Raw genomic sequence first — 26,552 nt, forward strand, 5'->3', positions numbered from 1 at the left:
TTTCAATACATACTGAAATAGTTTATTTTTTTTAAATGATAACCCTCTCGTCCCTCCTCCCCTCCCCCCCCCCGCACCCCTTTTATTTGGCTTGCAAATTCTAGCAGATCTATATCTCAGAGTTTAATTTGCAATAATTAGGAAAATGCATGAGTTGAAGATAAAGAAGATGACGGGATTGGGGCAGGGAAGGGGTCACTGGTCCACAGTTAGTTCATGGTCTGTAAGTAGTAATAAAGGATATTAAGGTTAAAAGGGAGTAAGGTTAAGAAAAAGAGTAGTTAGAAATGCTCAGGATTATCCGGAAACATGTCTAGGAGTTTAGAAGACATAATATACATATGCTAATGGTCTTTTAGATAACCATATGTGCAGCAAAACAGTGGTTCCCAACTACTGACATGTCTGCTTCCCCTTCCCTCAAGTCCTCTAAGTGATTTTTTTCTTTTTTAAATACCTGAAGCACTTGGCTCTCCATCTCTACCTTATTCACAGATTCCACCACTGTTTAACTCATAAACAATATACGTATTAGTTCTTGCATTTCTACTGAATGTCGTGGGGTGAGATTGGTTAATAAAATTATATAGGTTTCAGATGTACAATTCTAAATACATCATCTGTATAGTGCATTGTGTGTTCAGCACCTAAAGTCAAGTCTCCTTATGTCATAATTTATCACTCCCCCTTTACTCTCTTCAACCTCTCCCCAGCTCCCCTTGCCATTTTATGAAATCCCAAACCCAGTTTGCTAAGAACAGATTGAGTTTCAGCCAAAGTTGAGACATATGTGACTCACTGAAGGAAAACAGTGGACACAATGGACCATTTTGGCAAATTAATTCTTTCAGCAGCCTGCAAATGTTGGGAACCACTGCTATTGGAAATATTCTAGCACATTTTAATAAATAACTTTATACATCATCAGAAGGAACAAAATGAATAGGAGCAAGAGATTATCAAGTAAAGTCTGAGGAAGGAAGTTATTCTTATTAAATGCAGATTAAAATAGAAATAATACCTTCTGGTTGCTTCAAAAGAAGGTTCAGATTCATTTACACTGCAAGTATGGCAAACAATGTTCATTAATTATGAAATATAAATACAGAATGACTGTCTGCACATATCAAGTAAGAGATCAAATAAACATTGGACACATTAAACAGCTACATTTCCCAAATGGTTTTTTTATATTAGTTTCAAAGACAAATAAGATAAATGATATTTTTAATGTCTTAATTGGTTAGAAAATAATTATTTAGTAAGCTTCCAAAAGATAAATACCACTGTTCTTTTCATACAAAATTTGGATTCATACAATGACCTGGTTTCTAGCCCCAACTCTGCTCCAACTAGTGGCTTAAATTTAGGTTATTTCTCTAGAATAGTTTCTTAGTCTGAATAAGAATCCAATATCTCCAAGGCTTCTTTACCTTTAAAATGGACACAAAACTCTGGGGGGTGAGTGCATGTATGGGTGTGGGGTGGGGGGGGGGGACACTGGTAAGATATGTACACATATAATACCTAAATTTAAAAAAGTGAAAATAAAATAAAATAAGATTTCAAATTTAATCTACTTAAATTCCTAATTAGCTACCCTAAGGCCACCAATCTGGGGCAAAGTATTACATACACAGTATGCACATTTGAGAACTACCTGCAGTTCAGAGTTACTGGAGCAAATTGGTGAAGGTGGGTAGAGTGGCAGGATATGAGTTTAAAAAGTTAATCAGGTACCAGATGATGAAAGATCCTGATGTAGTATGCAAAGGTCTCTAGAATGTTATTTTTTTCATATAATAAAATAAATTATAACACAGAAATAATCAGATTTGCATCTCAAAAAGGTAAATCTTGCAATGGTGTGAAGAAAGGTGACGGGGTTATATTAGAGTAAGTAGTTCACATAAATGATAACTCCTTAAACTAAAAATATTAAAACACACATAGAAATGTTAAGGACAGACATAAGAAAAGTGATTGGTTGCATTTTGCAGGCAATGGAGAGAGAGAAAAGAATTTAGGTTGAATCTTTGAGTTCTGTCTTCAGCGCCCACCAACCAATTTCAGGGGTGGGGACACACCCCTACCAAGGTACAGGAGAAGCAAGTTTTGGAGATATGAGATATATGAGCTTGCTTTGGATGTGTTGAATTTGCAGCTCACATAAGACTTTTTAGAGCTGCTGTTCAGTCTTCAAAAGAATGATCTTGGTCAGAAATGGTATGTTATTCGTATTTTCAAAGTAGTTGAAGTCAAGAAAATAATTTAAGAGCTAAGAAATGAAGAGGATCCTACAATAGACTGCAGAAAAATTGAAGAATTAGAATGTTTTTCCCACCTTACATCTTCATTTCTATTGCAGATCCTGGCTTTTTGACACATTAATTTTGGCTTATCCTTAAAATATAAGTTCAAGTATCATTCATTTATTCATCCTCCTATTATTTTTTCTTATAAAACCATGCACATATTTTTCTTGGCATTCATGAAAATTGAACCAAATAATTAATTATGAAAGTATTTTCTTATTTCCTTACTAGAGGCCTGGTGCACAAAATTCGTGCACAGGGGTTGGGGGTGTTCCTCAGCCTGGCCTGCACCCTCTCCAATCTGAGACCCCTCGGGGGATGTCCGACTGCCAGTTTAGGCCCGATCCAACAGGGACATCCCTCTCACAATCCAGGACTGCTGGCTCCTAATCGCTCGCCTGCCTGCCTGCCTGATTGCCCCTAACCGCTTCTGCCTGCCAGCCTGATTGCCCCCTAACCACTCCCCTGCCAGCCTGATCGATGCCTAACCTCTCCCCTGCCAGCCCAATCGCCCCCAACTGCCCTCCCCTGCCAGCCCAATTGCTCCCAACTGCCTTCTCCTGCTGGCCTATTCGCCCCCAACTGCCCTCCCCTGCCAGTCTGTTCACCCCCAACTGCCCTCCCCTGTCGGCCATCTTGTGGTGGCCATCTTGTGACGACATCGCGTGACGCCACCTATGCTTTTATTATATAGGATGGCCTTTGCTGGCAAACAGTAAACTTTATGAAAATAGGGACTGGCTTCCCTTGTTTAGTTATTTACCTCCAACAACTAATACAATGATTTGCATGTTATAGGTGTGCCATACATATTTTTAATAAATGAATAAATGAAAGTGTCATGGAAATCAAGACACCAGTTGGTTTCAAGGAGTGATCAGTGGTGAACAGTTTCAAAAGCTATGGAGAAGTTAAGTAGGATTGAGAACAAAGCACTTAGTCAGGCCTTGGTGAGAATTTCTCAGCCAGACTGCAATGCACTGAGTAAAAGGAAAGTGAGGAGGTTAAGTATGGGCAGATTCCTCTCTTAAAAAGAGTAATGCCCATTATTTGAGATATCAGCAAGACCTTTTCTTAAAATGGAGCATAATTAAATAGCAAGAAATTAAAGACATATGAAAGAAGGGTTAATTAATGTAATAGTGTCCTGAATTAGACAAGACAGCATATAGTGGATCTTCATTTCTGAAGACTTCCCCTTGCAGGATTTATGTATATTTTCCTTAAAGTGTAAAAGTTAAATATCATATACTAGTTTCAGAGGAAGAAAGAAAAGTAGATATATATCCATTTGCTGGTAGTCATCTCACAAAAACAAATAAAAACTACCCTGTTCTTTCACTAACATTTTCCAGGAATAATAACACAGTCCTTAACTTCTAGAGATCACCTACTCTAACTCTTTCTCATAGCAACAAGTTTAATCAAATTCAGTTGTGGAAGGTTATTTTTTTATCTTCCAAAATAAATAACTAGAGTTAGCTATTAATTCCAACATCAGTTCATATTTGATTACATGAAAATCACTGGGTACACATCCAGACTCGTCTTCCACCATTCAGTGTGGTAGTTACCATCACTGAAGGCAACAAGAGAAAGCAAAGAGGTCAGGTGGAAAATCCTCTTCTGGAAAAATGGCATACGATTTCACTTCTGCATGCAGAATGTGTTTGTATTTTTCTTCAAGAGTAAAAGTTAAACCTGGTGTTCTAGCCACTTCCAAGTATCATGGTTGATACCTTATGAAATGGAAATAGTGACTTTTACAAGCCTAAAACAGAAACAGTGTTTGGAAGAAGGAGAGCTAGAAGTGGACACAACAATGCTATCTGATCCAGAAAAGCTGACTCCATGTGTTATTATTCCTTCATGCCAGGTAAATTCCCATCAAAGGGAGTAACTCCTCAATTCACCAGTCTTAGAATAACTGAGCCATGATGACAAAGCTGATTAACGAAGACATAAGAAGATGGAACATCAGGACAGATGGGGCCTGATCATAGGCTGGCTGATGGCATGGCGAGTGGAAAGGGAAAAGAAAAGGAAAGCAGAGATAAAAGGATGGTTCTGCTTCACATGATTAGCACCACTATTATACATTCTGGACTCTCTCACTGGAACCATCCATCAGGTAAAGCTTAAGTTCTAGCTCCTAAGATACAGGTAGGAAACCATTGTTTATCATGACTTTTAGGAAAGGACAACTTCTGGCAGGCAGAACATTTGCTTTGAAACGAACAAAGAGCACACCTCGATACAGGAGTAAGAACCCAGGCATTCTGACAGTCACTTCTTCCTCTCTTTCACCTTTCTCTTCTGGGACTACATGATGTCAGACTAGGTCAAAGGTAGCAATTTCCAAGGAAACATCTACAGATGTCTTTTCTGTGTACCAGGTTCTACCCACGTAGGCATGTCCTACATGAGCAGCAGTACCTTCTCTCCTGCCCAAAGTAAATATTTAGCTCTGCCAGAGGGCAGAGTACTTTATTGCTCTTTGCTCAGGCCGTTGCATGAGGACACATTTAATTCATACAACCAGAGATACAAGCAATGATGCAACTATGACAGCAATGCACTGGGTGCCTTACCATAGCATTTAGTTTATTGTTTTGCTTTTTTATTTTTTGAGCTTTGAAAAATATCAAAAATCTAGTCTGCTGTAATAAAGTACTTTTTTCTTAGCATTTGCACATCATCAGCCTACCAGTATTGATAATTTCTAAATTAGCCTTGTTTTCATAACATTTATATGCCTTTGACTATACATAATGTCACAATAGTTTTGACTATACATAATGTCACAATAGCTTTTTTTCTGAAATGAAGAGTAATAACAAGTAACTCTTTAAAAAAAGGTCAGTATTCTCTGAATATTCCTAATTAAAAATATGCTTTATCAGCTATTAAAGATACCATGGAGGAAAATTAAGTACTTTTTGTAATTAAAGAAAAATGGAACTAGTGTTAGCTTATCGAAACTTTTAAAGGTTTAGTTTGTAAGCTGTGTGTGTATCTGAGCCAACACAAACATTTTTTAAAGAAAATGTTTGTCCTTCTGCCATTAAGAGATGGGATTATTGTCTATTAAGTATTCATAAAAAGATGATTTGTAAATTATGGAAATTATATAAATACTTAGAATTATCTTAAATCCTTTCTTACACCTTCACCATATGGGCTCTTTCTCTAAGATATAACCTCTTATTAGCTTTTTAAATTAGAGATTTCTTTCCAAAAAAAATCTTAACCTCTATTGAGTAAATGTATGTTTCTATTTTTTATTCCCCCCTTGGCCTAGCTTTCATGAAGCTCAGAGTGGAATTTGTGGCCCATATTTTATAATGGACTCTGGTGCATGCATTTCTAGCTATTAATTTCTCAGATTTTTACTTAAGCCTTATTTTCCTTTTGATACTTTTATCTCTTTTTCAATATTTACTGGACTACGTAATTTTAAATATAATAATTCACAACCTTTATGAAACGAGATAGGATATCTTACTTAGGAATGCAGAAAATAAATAATTGGGTTATGTAAAATACTTTCCTGATTCCCATATCATTTATTTATCCATTAAAAAATTATAATAATTCTTAATGATGACATTGGGAGTCAATTTGGCCCAAGTAGAGCTGGAATCCTTTTTAACACTGGAGAAGACTAGATAAGGAGAACATCCCAGAGGTATGAAAATAGAATCTCGAGTTTTTTTTCTGTCACCATCTCTCATTCTTTCTCTCTGTTTTAATGACAGTGAAACAAGGTAAAAATAAAACCCAAGTGACTTGATTATGACTGTACACATCACACGATATAACTTAATCCAGGAATGCCTGCTTCTCAAAACTTATAGTCATGCAAGATGGACGGTGATGGTGGCAGGGCAAGCACTGCCTGGTGCCTGACCTTGGTATTCGACAGGAACTTGTCATGAAGCAAACTCCAGGTAGCCATTATTTACCAAGCTCTCTGTACTATCTGTTAAATGTGCCCAACAGAAATAAAATGTACACTCAACATTTCTCAGCCTCCTTTTGCCAATCATACCAAAAATAGGATTTATGAGTTCTATTGTTTCCAGTTCAAATTTCACATCCAAACATTTCCTTCTCTTAATTGGAGTTTAAAATAGAATCTAGTCTTAAAATGCCCTTAAATAGTCTTTACTTATTCTTGAGAGATGTCTGTGTATGTGAACAGCAGACTAAGCCACATGAAATGCAGAATGGTGGGTACAAAATGAAATTAAAGAACATCTGTAGGTATAGAGCAAGGTTTCCCGTCTTGGCCAACTGACATTTGGGGCCAGGTAATTTCTCTTGGGGGGTGGAATGGGGGTTGTCCTGTGCATTGTAGGTCGTTTGGCAGCATCCCTGGCCTCTACTAACTAGACATTAGCAGCCTAATTTCCCTTTGTGACAGCCAAAAACATCTCCAGACATTACCTAATGTCCCCAAAGTTACACCTGATTTAGAACTGGTCAACAATCCAACTTCTTAGATAAGCTGTAAGCAATTTGTTCATAACTGTTTATGGGGAGTCTAGTAGGTAGATCATACTACGGTTATGAGGCACTTTATTACTACAATGTGCTTTGAAGACACCAAGCCAACCATTCAAATATACAGAAGAAGCACCATGCTATCTACTTCCTTTTTCATGTCTTTAGGGATACACAACACACTAGTCTGATCTATTTATATCTCTAACTAGATACTTCTAGTGTCTCATTTAAATTGAGTATGAAGAGAAGTGACTGATTTCTCAGCCCCTTTTGAAGATTCGTGAAAAGATTATTTCCTCTTTCTTCTCTGAACATTGAACCATTAAGGTTCTATTTGCATTAAAGTTTTATACATAATGCAAGTTTTCCATACCTTCTTTTATTGCACACTGAATTTTTTAATTATTTCTTTGTTATCCATTTAATTTTAAAAATCTATCTTTACAATCTTAATCTTACGTTTATCTCAGCAACATACTAGTTTATACTATTATAAACACCTATAAAATTGCTTTGTAATTCTTAATTTATGACACTTAAGGTTTCCACAAATTTAAATAAACAAACAAATAAATAAATAAATAGCTGTGCTCTGACTCCTATCATGGGAGTTTATTGCTTTAATTTCTTCCCTTAGAAGATCGTCAGATGTGTGACAGAACAATAGACACTAATTTAAAATGCACATACTTGCTCCAGTGAACTTTTCCTTCCAGTGCCTGCATCTCGCCTAGGATGGCAAGGAGAAGAGAGGACTTCCCACATCCCACTTGGCCCACAATCATGGTTAACTGACCTAGAGAAATGAACAAAGGATAATAACAGAATGAGATGGAATTCTCTTTGTAAAATAAGACCAAAATACATTTAGAAAAGGTCAACATTTCACAATCAATGGCTCAGTTTTGGTCTCTGGCAATAAGGTATTCTAACAGCTCCTTTCTCTAATATGTAAGTTTCTTTGAAAAAGGGAAGAAACATTAAAAGATATAGGTCTTGATTTATTATTTTTAAGCTATAAGAATAGCTAACACTGATGAACAGAGCATTGAAATGGTTGCCTAAATAATTTAGATTAGTTTTAACTTTATATTTCAATTTACCCAGGAGAAAAAGGCAGTTTTGACTAAAATTGATCATTGGGATGAGTGATTGGGCTGTTAATGTCTTCTCCAATTTCTTATGTTGATTTGCACGTATTATTGAAAAATCCCAAGCTACTGACCATCAGATGAGGTAAAAAAAAAAAAATTTCTATTCAACTAACCAGACATTTTAAATACAAATTATTGTGTATTTCAGCCTTGAATGTCTTGAAAACTTTATCAGTCCTCCTTAGGGGTAAAAATATAATAATTTTCTCATAAACTCTTTTTTAAAATCCTTTCTCAAATAAAACGAGAAATCAACAACCGCATTATTTAAATGGGTCAAATCAACAAATGAACTGACCACAGTTAATTTGTACAGTAAATAACTTGTCCAAAGATCTACACTCAGTAGTATAAGGCAAGTCTTATCATTTCCAGTTATTCCCACAGTGATACAGTGACTCATGAGCTCCATGGTGAAAATAAATAATGTTTATGAATTAAAAAAATCTTTTTGTTAAGCTCAATTATCTTGGAAACCCATGGCAATTGATAATTAACAATCAAATTATGCTTACCTGTTGGAATTCGAATATTTATATTGGCAGTGATAATTAACAATCAAATGATGCCTACCTGTTGGAATTCAAATATTTATATTGGATAATGTAGTGATAATTAACAATCAAATGATGCTTACCTGTTGGAATTCGAATATTTATATTGGATAATGTAGCTAAGCCACTGCCCCATGAAAAGTACCCATTTGTGACCTAGAAAATAAGAATACAAAAATTAAATTACAAAATTATGTAAATATGTGGCGTTAAAAAATAATTCCAATTAAAATAAATTTTCTTTATAAAGCACTGGCAGACTTTCAATACAATATAGAACACATAGTGGTGAAATTCTGATGCAGAGTTATTAATATTTAAGAGTTATAAGTGAAAAACAAACAAGAATGGATGTCAAAGGAGGCTCTCTGAATTAATGACATTATGAAGAATGCGAAAATTTGGGATTACTGGGCCATTTTCATGTGAGCAGTCTTAAAAAGCAATCCTCCCAAATATTTTCCCAAGTAGCACTCTTCATTTTTTTTCTCACTACTAGGCAATTCCTAGAATCTGGGTGATGCAAATTAAAGAACAGAAATAACTACTGCCTCAGCCGGTTTGGATCAGTGGATAGAGCTTTGGCCTGCAGACTGAAGGGTACCTGGTTCAATTCCAGTCAAGGGCACATGCCCAGTTGTGAGCTCAATCCCTAGTAAGGGTTGTGCATGAGGCAGCTGATCAATGATTCTCTGTCATCCTTGATATTTCTCTCTCTCTCCCTCTCCCTTCCTCTCTGAAATAATTTGGTTGGAATAATTTGTAGTTCTTTCTTTCTTTTTTTAATGTTACCTGAGGAGAAAGGTTTTCTAATAAATGAGTTTCTTGAACTATAAAGATTCATTGTTATTCATTGAAATGAACAAAAATAGGTACAGAGACAGAGAAGCATTGAACAGACTCAAACTTCAGTGGAAAGATGGGGGTTGGGAGGGTGGAAGAAATCAACCAAAGGACGTGTATGCATGCATATAAGCATAACCAATGGACACAGACACCAAGGGGTGAGGGCATGTGCTGGGGGGTGAGGGTGGCCGGGGGAAGGTCAATGGGGGGAAAAGGAGACATGTGTGATACTATACTTAATACTTTAAACCAGTGGTTCTCAACCTTTCTAATGCCACGACCCTTTAATACAGTTCCTCATGTTGTGGTGACCCCCAACCATAAAATTATTTTCGTTGCTACTTCATAACTGTAATTTTGCTACTGTTACGAATCGTAATGTAAATATCTGTGTTTTCTGATGGTCTTAGGCTCTACAGGTCATGGTTCTAATGTCGTGACCCACAGGTTGAGAACCGCTAGCAGGGTCGCCTAAGACCATAGGAAAACACAGATATTTACATTACGATTCATAACAGTAGCAAAATTACAGTTATGAAGTAGCAACAAAAATAATTTTATGGTTGGGGATCACTACAATATGAGGGACTGTATTAAAGGGTCACGGCATTAAAAAGGTTGAGAACCACTGCTTTAAACAATAATAAAAAAAAAGAATAAAGAGGACAGAGGAATAAAGCACAGAAATAAGGCAACATTGCTTGGGGCGTTATGTATAAACCTCAACAACCAGCAAAGATCACAAGACTTAGAATTATCCAAAGCAATCTTTTTATTTTATTTTTGTTATTATTTTATTTTGGCAATCTACTTCTTTTAGCAGACTTCAAGTGGACTTGGTAGTTTTAATAGTTACAATAATGGGTAACAAAAGAGGTATGAGAGAACCCAAAGATTGAGAAGGTGAATAGAGAGTTGAAGGGAGGGGAAATGTCCAAAAAGTTAGAGAAAATTAAAGTAAGTATGCTATACATTGCTCATAAATTAATATTTTGCTTCAAAACCACTTATTATGAAATTTCCAAACACATTATTTTTCAGAATTTTGCAAAATAGATTGATGTCTAAATTGTTACCTAATATATCCCTAAAAAATCTTCATAAAACAACTTGAAGAGTGAAAAAGTTGTTTAAAAAGGGTAGATTGTGTTCTTCCAAATAGGTTTTCTCTAGCTTGCAAATGTGTGGCATTTACTATTATGTATGAAATATCCATCGCATAGATATGCATAAAATTAGTCCTGGAATGCTGGTGGCAGGGAAGGGCTAAGAGTTGAGTTATTGATTACTTTACAAATATTTGCTGAGCCTGCACTCTGTCTGAAGTGATGTAGGCTACAAAGAAGGTATAATGCAGCCTCCCTACCCCTATGATCTTATTATCAGGTGAGTATAAAAACAATGGGTAGCCCTGGCTGGGCGGCTCAGTTGGTTGGAGCACTGTCCTATACACCAAAAGGTTGCGGGTTTGATCCCAGCCAGGGAGCGTATTGGAGGCGACTGATCGATGTTTCTCTTACATAGATGTTTCTCTCTCTCCCTCTCTCTCTTTCCCTGCCTCTAAATAAGTAAGTAAGTAAATAAATAAATAACATATCCTCAGGTGATAATTTAAAAAAATCATGGACATAAATGTAATATAAGACACTATAGGCTAATTAATAAGCAGACGAGACAAACAGTAAGTGCAACAGCAATTCAGAGAGAAAATCATTTATGTCTGAAATGGGTAAAAAAAAAAAACTTGCAGAAGAGGAAGCCTTTTAACTAGTTTTAGAAAAGACATTGAATTTGAATGAAGGCCTTTCTGGGTAAGAACTACAAGAATAGGTGCAGAATCAAAAACTATGAAACATTGTGGGAATAACGGTGGCTGGGACAGGGGTTTCAGATACTTTGCCTAAATGACAATCAATGTTCAAAGAAATGATACAAACTCGGAAGCTGAGGGCTCCCTTTGTCTCAGAGAATAAACAAAGAGGCTAAAAGAGGTGCAGACATGGATGGTTTGGAAGAGGCTTAGCATGGAACTGAGAGGCCCGACATGACAACCTTTATGCATCCAGTGACTTGGGAGTGAAGGTTATCTGCAGAAAGAGGGTGCAAAAGGAAAGATAGGAGAGGGGAAGAGAGTGGTGACCATTCCAGAGCTACTGTGGGTTATGGAAAATAATGCTGCTGAGAGGCATGCAAAAGAATTGCCAAGAACTACTGAACATCAGCTGAGGTTGGAGATAATAAATCTGTGGTTAGGCCAACTTGGACCATTTTCTCCACAGTTCTCAGCAGCCTGCTTAAAGGAGCGTAGAAGGCCTGAGGTTGGGATTGCTTACAGAAAGGTGCTGAAGGACTGGGAGAAAAGAAAGGGGCTCAAGTTACTGGAGGTGGCAATGAGGTTTAAAAACAGTAACAGTGAAGGTGAAGGCCTGAGAGAGCTGGAGGGTAGGACCTGATGTGACTGACTGACTGGTACTAAAACTCTTAAGACTTCAGAGGAGCAACAGCCCCAGGATGTGGCCAATGTGAGCACAGGTGCAGCTGTGGAAGTAGATTTAAGGGATTTCGATGCATGCTGCAGAGTACAATAGTGCAGGTAGGAGGGGCACACCATCATAAACCATTTCAGGAAACAGAAAGCACAAGATGCTCATGACAACACTACCTATTTTACAGGATATGAGTGTGTTTAAGTGCATATATCGAGCACATAACAGCTGGTGCCACAGTGGTGGGGGGAAAGGGGAGAGATATGAGGGCAGCAATAGCTGACATTCTTTACCTGGTGCTGTTTACTTTTTCATTTAATGGTACATATATGTTTTATTTCACAATAAAAATATTTCAAGAAGACAAACGAGTTATTACCAATTTGGGAATTATTGCCATAAGTAAACAATTAATTTGGGCTTGAAGGTGGGCTTGAAACTGTAGTGGCCATTCAGAGGCGTAGCAGACTCTAGGCCATTTATAAAGGGGGTTTCTGACATTTTTGGGGGGGGGGTGCGGTAGATTTTTTTTGGCTTGTTTTTTATTATTTATTTATTTATTGGTGCAGGAAGTGTCAACTTTGGGGGGGGGAATAATGGCCTCCTGGTTTTACACTCAAAATAAAAATAAATTTAAAAGGCACACAGAAAAGACATATTTTTAGATTCCTACTATCTTGAATAGAAAATGTCAATTTTAAAAAACTAACCCTATTTCCTTATTCACTAATGGACTTGTTTATCTCAGCATAGTTGAAAAAATTAGGATCTTTTCTAGTTTCTCATTACTTATTTTTTCATAACCTAGTAGTTCACACCCTACTTACACATTATAATTGCCTATAAAACTACTAGAATTATTTTTAAATGGTGTACATGTGTTTTATATGTATTTAAAGCTTTCCAGGATATTCTAACATATAGCCAAGGTTAAGAGTCACTACAGTTCTTTCTAATTCACAGGTAACATATTTTATCCTCAAAACAACCATACCAAACAGGCATCTCCACCTCAAGATGAACAAACCATGGCTCAGAGAGGCAAAGTAATTTTCCCCAAAGTCACACATCAAATTAATGGCAGAGGTAGGGTTCTCCTAGGCTTATTCCATCTACTAACACATTTGCTCAAATTTTGTAAGTGCTTATTGTAGGACAGGTATTGTGCCAGGCAATAAGAAATGAGAGAAGAAATAAAGGTAGCCTTTGGCTCTACTATACACTCCACTGAGCCTCCCTCGCTCTCTGAATGTCTGGGCAGCGCATGGAGTTGGATAGTCTGGAGCAGCCAAAGCAGCTAGTTTTCTAAAAGGGCTAGTTTCCTGGACTCTGGTGGCTCTGAAGTCCAGAGGCTTTGACTGCTGCAAGCATCTCTTCTAGTCCCTACTCAGCACTGACCCCTCCCTAGGGCTTATCCAAACTAACAGCCCTCAGCCTGTATTACTCTGGTCGCCTGTCCTATCAAAGCATATGTGGCTGGGGAGAGTACCCACAACTGAGTTTAAAATTAGATCAGTATTGGGAAACGGGGATGCATGCAGCCCTGGTCTAAACTTTTCCTGGTTGAAGATATTTACTATCTCATTTATTTCCTTAAAAACTGGATTTGTAATATCGGTGCTCTCTATAAATCAATTTACTTGGTACATAAGCATACGAAGGGAATGATGTTGGATACTAACTTCCAATGCTGATTCAGAAGAAAGGCTTGTTCTCACGCTATTAAAACATACTGCGGAGGCAAAACTGGTTGGGAGGTCAGGAAGAGCTGAGAATTCTAAACTCATCAGAATATTTTCTTAAACGTTTTAAGATTAGTGATTATAAAGAGACTTTAAAAACATGTTTCAGGACACACATTTGCTGAACGTCACCATAACATTAATGTTTCTTTTCGTGTAAGAATCCAGGAAATAGAATAACCTTTATTGCAATATCCTCTGATTCTGCAGGACGGAGACGGCGTGCTGATTGCTCATAGCTGTCCAGGTGATATCTTCCAGGCTGTTTCCTGTTTATAGTTTTTGGCTGTTGCATTCCAAATGGAAAAGAACACAAGTTGAAGCTTTATGAAAAATTGAGGTTTGACTGAACTCACATTGCTACTTCTCCACTTGAATTCCAAGAAAAAGAAACAAGTAAATGTCATATTTAAATTATTTCACTGGTTTCTCCTCCCCCGCCCCCAATAAAAAGGGCAAATTATAATGAAAAAGTGTTAAGCTATAAATTTAAGTTCAATTCACAGCTTTTTAAGAAAAACGAAAACACAAAGATATGTGACTTGCAAAATGATGGAAGTTAAAGTGCCAAACCCCAAGCTAGGTTTTGGATATCATTTCTCCAGCCATTGGATGAATACACCCAGGCAATAAAGAACTGTGTGTCATGTCAAAAGGCACACACACTAATTCAGGTTAAACCCGAATCTACTTGTTAGGCTACCAGCTTGTAAATGTTCCAACACTCTGCATCATGAGGATTTTGAATCTCACATATTCACTTCACTTAAATCAGATTGGGATAATATCACCTGAGGATCCATTGTGGAGTGAGAAAAGGTATAAAGAACTAGGAATTTCCCCACCAAACATGCATATTATTTCATAAGGAAACCCCACAAGCATTGTAAAATGATCTGGTCTTTATCAAATACTAGAGGCCCAGAGCACGAAATTCATGCACAGGTATGGTCCCTAGGCCTGGCCTGCGATTAGGGCCATCTTCCCTAGTTGCTGGCAGCCACCCGCCCCCACTGCCACCCACCCCGGGTTCCCCGTTCACCATTGGGCGATTGGAGCCTGCTGGGGGGCGGGCAAGAGGTCGCCCCCCCCACCCCCGTTCACTGGCCCCACCCCCCACCCCCCCACCCTCTGTTTGTGGAGTGACCAGCTGGGCAGGGGCCTTGGCCTGGCCCCGCCCATCCCTGGTTCCCTGTTACCCATCGAGGGACTGGAGCCTGCCCTTTGGGGGAAGGGACCGAGAGGTTGACTGGCAGGGCGATCAGGGCCTGCAGGCTGGGGGCAGCTCCTGCATTGAGAGTCTGTCCCCTGGTGGTCAGTGCGCATCATAGCGACCAGTTGGTCTGCCATTCGGTTGATTTGCAAATTACCCTTTTATTACACTGAGTGGCCACATTATTATGATCTCTGAACGCACAATAATCTGGCCACTCAGTGTGCGTGTGTGTGTGTGTGTGTGTGTGTGTGTGTGTGTGTGTGTATTATAGGCCCGGTGCATGAATTTGTGCATGGGTGGGGTCCGGCCATCCTGGCCAGGAGAGGGAAAATGGGCAGTTGGCCGGCCTGCCTGCTGGTCAAACTCCTGGTCAAGGGGACAATTTGCATATTAGCCTTTTATTATATAGGATATACACGGAGTGGCCAGATTATTATGCGTTCAGAGATCATAATAATCTGGCCATTCAGTGTATATAGGATTATAGCATTGTTCTTAGTCAAACTAAAGCATTTATAATAATAAAAGCATAATATGCTAATTAGACTGGACGTCCTCCCGGATGTCCTTCCAGATGACCTTCCAGATGCAGCTGGGACTGTGAGGGAAGCCTGGGTCCCTGGTGCCTGCCGGTGGCCGGAGGGAAGCCGGTGCCGGCAGCCAGGGGAAGAAAGGCCTACTCTTGCACGAATTTTGTGCATCGGGCCTCTAGTCCATAATAAAGATACCAGCTGACATTAAACAGTCTTCAGGTACCTAAGACGAACCTAAACTGTCATAACTAGAAATTTGTTATTCTCTAATTTTGAGTTTAATGTCAAGGGATAAAGACAATTGACTAAAGAGAAGGTGGAAAATTCTGATCTGTAAGCCTCTAATATAAAAAAGTTTATAAGCTCAATATTTAAATACCTTATAGAGATTGTGAAGGCTAAATAGTAATATACTTTAAAACTGATAAACTATATATAAAAGCAAAGGGTTCTAGAACTGTTAAACTTGGAGGGGGGCTGGAATTGTAGATTTAGCTTTTTGAAAAAATCCATTGAGCTTTACTATCATAATTAGGAATGTACTCAAATAATCAGTAACTTAATCCAAACAAGATACTGTTCTTTCTACTTCCATCATTGGTATATATCAACTGCATGTCACTCCATCAAATAGGCTACATGCAAATAAATTTACAGATTAAAAAGTCGCTAAGAAGTATCAGTGTTTTTGTCACATAGAAAACACTCAATGCATTTTAACTTAAAAAATAAAAAAAGGTGCTTATGAAATTTTATCTTAGCTTTGTTTTTCTTCTCACAGTCCTCACAGATGACCCTAGAAGTACATTGTATGAGATGCTATAGGACGTCACTATCATTTAAGCTAAAAATATTTTCCACACAAAATAGGTCTATACCTACACATATATTTAATGTTTTCTAGAATAATTCTATAGTAGGATTGCCCCCAGAGGTCCAAAAAGAATGACTTCATGTTCTTCACGAAACTAAAGAGAGGGTGGGAGGAGGAGATGTGTTGACAGAGATTTGAGTCGGAGTTCCACAGATGTAATTTGAAGAGACTTTGGCTCTAGAATGTCACTAATTCTCCATGGAGATTCTACAGCCAAAACCACTTAACTCTAAGCTTTTACAGAATACATAGCATCTTAAGCGCTCTCAAGAGGAGTTTCCATTAGTGTTATTTTCAAACACACAGCTTTTTTAACTCCATTTTTAAAAGTTTGTCGTTTGTGGTTTGGCCCATCAGCCGTGATGAATGACCCTGAAAGACATCAGAAGTCCAGTCTGGTTTCAATAACCCTGAAGATATTAGATGCATTTGAAGGGGATTCTTTTTTCATTCCAAAAATCTTTTCTCAGTTCAATTTTTCTTCTATCCCTCATCTCATACAAAAGATTCTTCATATTTCCCTAACTCCACAAACTTGACCTCCCACAACCCCTTTCTCGAGGTCATCTCACTCTGCTCATCCTCTACAGCTCTGAAATTAGTTCTTTGGTAATCTCCTATCATCCAAAGTGTGACAAGGCTGTTCTAATCAAATGCTTCACTTTCCTGCTGCCTCAAAATGTAGACGCTTCATGATGTGTTCTTGTCTTTGTGTTCATATCCACACAATAGCAAACAAGCATTTTGAGGCATGTCCACAAACATGGATGGTGATTCCTTCTCAGACAAAAGTCACACCTGCTCAATAAAACAACTTAACAGAGAGTAAAAAAATAACTTCAGAAAAGCAGAAAAATAACAACAAACCTAAATATAGCCAAGTGCTCATCTTAATTGTTTTCAGTATTTTTAAACATGATGTAAAGAAAAATTTAAGATTGATCGACTTCTGATAAAGGCTTTCCAAGCCTCAATCAATTCCAGTCAGGAGATTGCATGTGCATTTTGGTTTGGTTACATATATGGTAAATCCATATTTTTCTCTAAGAGTAACATGAGTAACTAATATTAACTTATGCCATAACTCATTTTAGAATAACACCTTTCTGTTTTACTGTTATGAAAATACATTATTAATTTTAAAGTCTTTAGAATTTTTCAGACATGCCTCTCAAGAGTCTAGTTCCAGTGATTTAAATATTATCTAATGGCTAATGACTCATATCTTTACACCTCCAATTGCTGATTTCTATTCTTGGATGTAAATATATATCTCAAGTTTATCATGTGCAAAATATACCTCTTGATTCCACCTCAACACAAACTTACTCATTTCTCAACCTCCGGATATCAGTTAATGGTTCCACCATCTACCCAGCAGTCAAACCAATAACCTGACTCATCCTTGAGTCCTCTTCCTCCTTCATTCCCTCCATCCAATCTATTAGCAAGTCTTTGTAAGCCCAGCCTAAAGAAATAAATTTGGTCACTTCCTTTCCAGATCCACTGAAACGCAATAAAAACTAATTTCGACCATTATTTCTTTCCTATTTTATAAAGACCTCTTTAGTGATCTATCTGTTCTACTCCTATCTCCATTGACTACTTTCTACCAAGTAGCCAAAGTGCTCTTTTAGAAATATAAACAAGTTAATAGCATTCCCTACTTTGCAACTGTCTAATGGTTTTCTATTACATGCTAATAAAATCCAAATCTTTCCATATAAGACCCTTAATCCTTGTTCTTACTTTGTCCTTTCTCTTCCTTCTTTACCAGGCGTCACCGTAGTGCTCCTCTGTTCCTTGAACATACCACATTAATTACTACTTCAGGGTCTTTGCATGGGCTAGTTCTCTGCCTGAAATGCTCTTTCGCAGAGCTTTGCAGAACAGGTGCCTACTCTTCATTCAGGTATCATCTCAAATGCCAGCTATCGAAGGGACCTTCTGGGAAATTACCACCCTCCTTCAAGTATCCCAGTCACTCTCTGATAGTTTTATTTTCTTTCCACAGCAAAAATTATCTCATTTTTTTTATTTGTTTAACATTTTCTCCTGCCTTAGGAAAGCAAACTCTGTGACAAGGAGGATCTTTTCTGCCTTGTTCATTGCTGCATGTATAGGTCTTGGCATGAAGTACAGGGTAGTCAGTAAGTCTGGAAGCACAGGCAAATACATGAACCATGTCATATTACATCTAATACATGATAAAATAATATTGACTGCATTTTCAACCGTTATGTAGATACTGAGCAAGTATTTGTGTAATGGATAAATAAACTGGTTCAAGACTTAAAATACTCAAGTTTTAATTCTGGCTCTGCCACTTATTAATTTTCTGACTTTATTCAAACCATATCACATGCAAACTCAATATATTAACCTGAAAAAGAAAAATAGGTGATGTAATGTAGTGTTGAGTCAAAAAACATAATGCATCAGAAAGCACTTTTTAAACTAAAACATGTAATACAGCTAAAAAGTATTATAAGAATATGGTACAGGAGTAGTAAGCTGATTTTGTATTATTTTTATATAAAGCTTGGGGTACAACTTCTCAATTTCCATTTGAATTGAACATGTGCTATCTTGGGGATATCAAGTACAGCATAGAAAATATAATCAATAATATTATTATAACTATGTATAGTGCCAGGTAAATACTAGATTTATTGGGGGAAACACTTTGTAAGTTATATAAATGTCTAACCCCCATGTGTACACCTGAAACTAATATAATGTTGAATGTCAACTGTAATTGAAATATAAAAAATAGATTATTAAAATTAAAAAAATGTGCCGAGTCTCTCAGGAAAATTCTTTGATGACTTATAAAGATAAGCCTATTACATTTATTGAATGATTTTAGATTTGTTGTAGAAGCAGGTGTCATTTTTTCATATAGATTAAAGTGAAGCTTACAATTTCTTCTCATTGCACTCATTTTAAATCATTCATTCTTGGGACTATCCCCTATTTACAAGTTCCCATAACAAGAAAAAGCACTTACAACTCCAGTGTGCTTCTTACAGGACTCAAAAGGAAGAGAACTTTCACCAGTTCGCCAGCTGTCATCGCCAATCTCATCACTAAGGAGAAACTCATTCAACTTTTGAACACTGCAAAAAAAACAAACACAAAACAATCACAAAGGGTCAAAAATAAGACCAACAATAATGAAGCTCTACTTAAACAAACTCTTCCTCTCACTATCCTGTTGAGCAAGCAATTTAAAGTCATGTCTCAAGACCAACTGGAAATTCAACTCAGATAAACAAGCATCCTATATTGCCCAGGAATGATGGATTCCCGGGACTCAGGACTTTTAGTTCTAAAAATGGAAAATTTTCAGAAAAACCAGAATCAATCAGTCACCTTAAATTAGTCAAATTACTTTTGCACTGTTTTTTTGTTTGTTTGGTTGGTTGGTAGGTTGGTTTCATTTTTGGTGGGGTTTTTTGCATTTGTATTCCTTGTCAAAGATAGTAGAGTTGGAGAGGAGCTTAAAACAGGGTGGTTAAAAATAATAATACCAGTGAGGAAAGTACTCATTATTCTAACTTTACAAATGAGGGGAAATAAAGTACAGAGAAGTAACCTGCATAAAAGCATTTAGTGTTAACACACAGATCTGGCGTTCGTAGCCACTATGCTATCTGGTTTACATGTTATACACTGAGTAGCCAGATTATTATGATCTCTGAACGCATAATAATCTGGCCACTCAGTGTATATCCTATACAATAAAAGGCTAATATGCAAATTGTCCCCTCGACCAGGAGTTCGAGCAGCAGGCAGGCCAGCCAACCGCCCATGTCCCCTCCCCCTGGCCAGGCTGGCTGGACCCCACCCATGTACGAATTCATGCACCAGGCCTCTAATACACACACACACACATACACACACACACATACACACACACATTGAGTGGACAGATTATTATGCATTCAGAGATCATAATAATCTGGCCACTCAGTGTATATTACACATATTTTCTGAACCTGGTAAGGAGAGGGCCCTCTAGAGAGCTGGTACTCAATATGTTGGCTAAGGGAGAGGGATAGAGAGTTAGAAACATCGATGAGAGAGAAACATCAACAACACCTGAAAGCTTACTAGAGACAGAGGACATCAGGCCCCACTCCAGATCTGCGTAATCAAAATATATGTTGAAATAAGGCCCCGAGATGCTTCATACCACGTTACAGTTTGAGAAACCCTTCTCTAGAAGAGTGGTTTGCAAACTTTCTTCACTATGGTCTGTTTAGGCTGGGCACAAAACTCATTGGTGCTCCCATCCCTCCTGCTCTAACCTTTCAGACCAATGTCACAGGATTAGAAGCAAAAGGAAAAAAAATCAAAGAAAACAATTAACAAGATTTGAAAAATCCTCCTATAAATAAAATAATACACTAAAAAAATTCTGTGAAGCTGCAAAAGAAATGTTTTTTTAGCATTCTAGAATGGGACAAACTGGCTTGGCACATGCAGCATCAACTACAGGGAAAATATTGCCTTTAATAGGAAACTAGAAATTGTATATTTGAAATAATGGTTTCTTTTATTTTTTTTTTTTTAATTTGAGCTTGTAGTCAAGTTAATTGCCTCCAGATAGGACTAGCTAGTTTGATTTTCTGACAGACTAATAAAATGAAGAAAAGTTAGCCCTGACCACTTTGGCTCAGTGGATAGAGCATCGGCCTGCGGACTGAAGGGTCCCAGGTTCAATTCCAGTCAAGGGCATGTCCTTGGTTGTGGGCACATCCCCAGTAGGGGGTGTGCAGGAGGCAGCTGATTGATGTTTCTCTTTCATCGATGTTACTAACTATCCCTCTCCCTTCCTCTCTGTAAAACAACCAATAAAATATATTAAAAAAATGAAGAAAAGTTAATTTAATTCAGTCTGTTGCCCATGACCTTTAAACCCTTTATGTTTACATGCCATAGAAACTATTTCCTCTCATTGAAAACATAAAGGTAGATAAAATTCATTGGGGCAATCTATTACCTTCCAAATTATATTTGCAGGGAATTAAAAGAGATAATTGCATAAGAAGAGCTCTAGCTGAATAACATTCCATTGTATGTAAATGCCACATTTTGTTTATTTATTCATCCATTCATGGTCACTTGGGTTGTTTCCACTTTTTGGCTATTGTGAATAGTGCTGTTATGAACATGGGTGTACAATATCTATTCAAGGCCCTACTTTCAATTCTTTTGGGTATATACCCAGAAGTGGAATTGCCACACTATATGATAATCCTATGTTTAATTTTTTTGAGGAACCACCATACTGTTTTCCACCATGGCTGCACCATGGTTCTGGAATTCTTGACTCACTTAAACATAATGATATGACAATATGGATGAACCTTGAAGACACTATGCTAAGTAAAATAAGCCACACACACACACACACACACACACACACACACACACACACGTATGATTCCATTTATATGAGATTCTTAGAATAGTCATGTTCATGAGACAGAAATCAATGGTGGTTACCAGGGACTTGGAGGAGAGGTAAATGGAAAGTTATTATTTAATGGTATAGAGTTTTGATTTGAGAAGGTAAAAAATTTCTGGAGATAGATTGAGGTGATGGTTGCACAACAGTATAAATGTACTTAATGTTACTGAACAGTGCACTTAAAATGGTTTAAATGGCAAATATGTATATGTATTTTACTACAATTTTAAAAAAAAGAATTTAAGATCCCAAAAAGAAAAATAGCTTTGGTTTATGTACTCTTTTTGAGTTATTGCAGCAAAGCTTGGCCATACAGACTTAAAAGACAGCATTAGAAATGCCTTATGTGATGGCATTTTATTCATTTTAATGGCAGCTGTTACTTCCTTACTTTTTTTCATTGAGGAATAATTGATCTATAATATTACAGTAGTTTCAGTTGTATAACATGATTATTTGATATTTGTATGTATTTCAACATAACTATACAAGTCTAGTTACATCCATCAATATACACACATATAAAAATTTTTTCTTGAGATGAGAACTTTTAAGAACTACCCTAAAAATAGTAGTAAAAGACCTTTCTTCTTATATATTTTGTCATTCTATTCTTATGTTTTGAAGAGACTGGATTTTAAGGAGCACACTTTCATCAATCAAAGGACTACCTCAAACAATCTCACGCTCTGTCTTCTTACACAAAAAAAGTACAGGGCCAGCCAAGTTCATTTGCCTTGGTAACTTTAAGTCCAGCAGCTCCTTGCACACACTACTCAATGAATGTTTGTTGAATAAATCAAAGAAGGAGTAAATCAATAGTTCAGAAATGTAAGTAAAGTTGGTTGATTCAATTCTCCATTTTGTATGTCCAGTACACATACAAATCTTACTGAAGCTTTTATGGAATTAATGAGCCCCATTCTTGCTGAACATCAAGAAACAATGGTCTCTGAGCATAACTGGGGCAGGGGAGCACTGTCTCTTTATAACACCCAACTTTGCAACTCCAATTACAAAGAACAATTGTCTATCTCTCCAATGCCAAAGGTATAACATAGTAATTCCTCAAGAAATGTCTGGTGAATGAATAAATGGGTAATACAACAAGCATTTCCTGTTCATATGAGGTTCTTTCAGAAATCAGAGGCAAAACAATGATGAAAAATGCATGAATCCTGACCAAGGGTGAAGTAATTTCCACCATGCTGCCAGGATTATATTTTAAAAATCCAAATCTGTTCAGACAACAATTCTCTCTTTAAAATAACAAATGAGCCCTGACCGGTTTGGTTCAGTGGATGGAGCATCGGCCTGCGGACTGAGGGGTCCCAGGTTCGATTCCGGTCAAGGGCATGTACCTTGGTTGCGGGCACATCCCCGGTGGGGTGTGTGCAGGAGGCAGCTGATTGATGTTTCTCTCTCATCGATGTTTCTAACACTCTATCCTCTCCCTTCCTCTCTGTAAAAAGTCAATAAAATATATATATTTTTTAAAAATAACAAATGACACCCCTATCTTTTCAGCATCCTTAGCATCATCTACAAGCTAATCAGGATTGTACTCTCGAGCTCCATCCCCTGACTCCATATCAGATCCTTTCTCCAACTACACTCAACTACTTTCATCCCCTGAATGTACTGAGATCTCACTTATTTATTCACCCTTTCCCCTTGCATACATTGTGTCCCTCGCATAGAACATGTTTTCCCCTTTTCTTCAAATAACTGAGTCCTACTAATACTTTAAGATACTGTGAAGGATCCAACACCTCCTTTAAACCTTTACTGGACAGACTGGCTACCTCCTCTCTTGATGAGCTTCAATGATCCCCAGATATAGGCCAAATGGAATTCTGTGTAGAGCCCTATAATTGCATATGGCATTGTATTTTCATTGGGTTCCTCTCCTGTTCTCTCCAACTAGACTGTGGACTCCCTATGGATTTCTCACTGCCTTTCCTCTTTGCAATCCCCAATGCCTAGCAATGTCCCTAAAGTGTTAACAAATGCATGTAGACCTACAGAGATATCTCTCTGAAGCATGAAATGGAGATTAGTAAAATGGTGGTAAATTAATAAAATGGAGATTTTTTTAAATGCTTAAAATATTTAGGCAATGCGCTGGGTAGTTTGTATGCATTATTTCATTCTCTCAACTGCCGTAAACAGAACCTATTGGTGTGCCCATTTGATAACTGAGTAGGCTGAGCTATAGAGATCCTAGCTAATGTGTTTGAGGTTAAACGAGTACTCCATGGCAGTGCTGGGATTTAAAAGTAGGTATACTTGAGGCCAACCAATTTGCTATCCTGCCTCCATTACCTTTATAGGTCAGTATTTTATTAACTTCCCATAATTTAGATAATTTATAAACATACTTAGGGCTTTAATTATACTGTTATTTTCTCACTTTTCAAGTTTTACTTTGAGTATTTAGATACAACATGAGTATTTTGTACAGGTATCACATTAATTGGGAATAATTTTTTTTGTTGCTGGCAGTTACATATTTTTCTTGTAGGAACTATGACATTTTTGTAAGCAGAGACCAGGTCAAAGTGTACGCCTGCTCTATGATAAATAACAGTAACAATTTACTTGATTGAAGATAATTGCAATAGATGAGCCAAGCATACATTCCTTTGGGAGGTACAGGAGAGAAAGGACACGAAGTTATTTTCCAACAAAGCAGAGGATTCGTTTTGCACATTTTTCCCTTGGCAAATAACATCTTTGGACACAGATGTTGCATTATACATCAAATAACAGAAACCTAAATTCAAATTATTTATGAAGGGTATAATGTATCAACTTACATTTTCCTCCAGAAAAGCAAAAAACAAAAGATTACTTCCTTATAAATAAACCAAAGTGGAGAACTGAGGCGAGCATCCTGAAAAAATCACTCTTATTCAAGTATTTTATTTTAGATAATAGTGACTTTTCTTAATTTTCTTCATATCTCACTCTGTTTTGCCAACTTAGACTGGAACACATCATTCTAAAATGTCCAGAAAGCTCAAGTGGTGAGGAGCAATCCTAAAACATAACTTCCTCTTTTTTCCATTTTATTATATGTGTCCATTGGGGTTCCATCCAATGAACAATTTGAAGAAATTTTGTCTGAAAGCTAAACATTTTTAAAAGAAAGCATAGAACTTTCCCGTAGCAAAGAAATTTGCCTGGCATAGAAATTTCCTGCAGTAGAGACTTTGTAAGTCTCTTACATGTACCTATAACACAAATTGGGAATAGGCTGCACCCCATTCTAACCCAAAGAATTTCTGAATGCATTTAAAAATGCAGCGAAGAACTTATGATTTTCACAGTCCTAAAGAAGAGGTTTCAAAATCAGCTGACCAAAGTCTCCGATTATAAACAGGCTGTTCAACTCGCTGTGGGCCAACTGGCATCCAAGATGGGTCACGGGTTCCCAGGCACAGAAGATATGCTGAGCCTAGTCAACAATGGGAAAACACTCGGTTGGGTTCCCAGAACCAGCACACAACGGGAAAAAGCACTGGCCTCCTCTGTGGACCGATCATCTCTGTAGGACCCACAAATCAACCACGGAAGCTCATCCTAGAGAAGCAAGTTTTGTAAGCTGATTCCGTTTGGCCTATGGCTTGGGAAAGCTGGAGCTGAGCCCTGAAAACAAACTGGTCTTTATCAAACTGGCAAATGCCTTTTCCCTGGGACATGAGGACGAGAGAGTGCTATGCAGAAACACACAGGGACTATTATCCACCCTCAAAATTACCAGGATTTACTACAGCAGGATTGTATACTATGGACTCAAGGACACCCCAGATTTTTGTTTGTTTTTTGTTATCCATACCAACTCTTAATATCCTTTTGGTATAGCCTCCTGATTTCAGAGGAGTTATCTGGTATAGATTATCAACTGTTTTCTAGCTTCACCTGCAGCAGCACAAAGTCAAATTTCAACTTAAAATGCAACCATGAGAGGGACAGCTGTTAAATGGAGAAAATGAAAATAAGGACCAAAATAGCTGACTCTGGCCATTTATCAATTTTATTGTTTGAACTAGCTTCCCTTCCAGAGCACGACCTAATTTGGAAGTGGCGCTACAAAAATCAGTCAGTGATCTGTACAAGTGTTTCAGAAGGCAGAACAATAAGGAAAGAAAATGAGGGCAGATGAGGCCTGAGAGCCTGAACTTTACACCCACCCAGCTCCAGAATTGGTTACTAATGGCATATCTTACAGAACGGGATTGAAATCATGTTAGGATACTATTGCAACCAATCAGAACTGGTTTTAGAACAAATAAGTTATTTTAAAGTTATTTGGTATTGATGTTGTTAAGCCAACATAAACTATTGCCTAAATATTTTAAATATTAAATATTTGTTTTCTTAGTAATACACAGACTTTGGGAAAAATTCGCTCATTTTAAAAGACCTTACAAAAGATGTTCTACATTACTATCAATGGCAACACCATCCCTTGTCTATTTAAGGCCTCAATTTTCCAATATTCCTTAGTTTTGCAACATCTTGGCATTTCTTTCAAATGCCTGATATAAATATGATGACTTTTTATGAAACATGCTGGTGTTTTATAAAATTTATAAGATCTTATAGCAAAAAGTAAAATATGACTTGAAGACTGCCTTGTGTACAATAAGGATTCATATATGGTAGACTATGGCACATACAGTGTCATATAACATATATGGTTTGGTAACATATTTATTATATAATACAAGTAAAAAATGGTGGGGAAATAATCAATGTCATATCACATCTATTTTTATAGTTTTGCATTGTGAGAAATTGTGCGTCTGAGGCAAAGTCTACACTGGTTAGAAATACTA

The 26,552-nt window shown here is 37.3% G+C and overlaps 1 protein-coding gene across 5 annotated transcripts in view; it reads right to left on the reverse strand.

The window, feature by feature from the left end:
• Positions 1 to 26,552, reverse strand: part of ABCC9 (ATP binding cassette subfamily C member 9) — a 147,086-nt gene that overhangs the window by 55,871 nt on the left and 64,663 nt on the right. For 4 of the 5 annotated variants that reach the window (XM_079775594.1, XM_079775596.1, XM_079775593.1 and 1 more), the window contains exons 15-19: positions 19,240 to 19,348; positions 13,788 to 13,892; positions 8,616 to 8,688; positions 7,515 to 7,620; positions 1,022 to 1,060 (exon numbers count right to left, since the gene is read on the reverse strand). In XM_079775594.1, the coding sequence (XP_079631720.1) occupies positions 1,022 to 1,060; positions 7,515 to 7,620; positions 8,616 to 8,688; positions 13,788 to 13,892; positions 19,240 to 19,348 (432 nt within the window). The remainder of the gene's footprint in view (positions 1 to 1,021; positions 1,061 to 7,514; positions 7,621 to 8,615; positions 8,689 to 13,787; positions 13,893 to 19,239; positions 19,349 to 26,552) is intronic. The other variant, XM_079775597.1, reaches the window with a different exon arrangement.

Source organism: Cnephaeus nilssonii, assembly GCF_951640355.1.
Source record: "Cnephaeus nilssonii genome assembly, chromosome: 6".
Lineage (NCBI taxonomy): Eukaryota > Metazoa > Chordata > Mammalia > Chiroptera > Vespertilionidae > Cnephaeus > Cnephaeus nilssonii.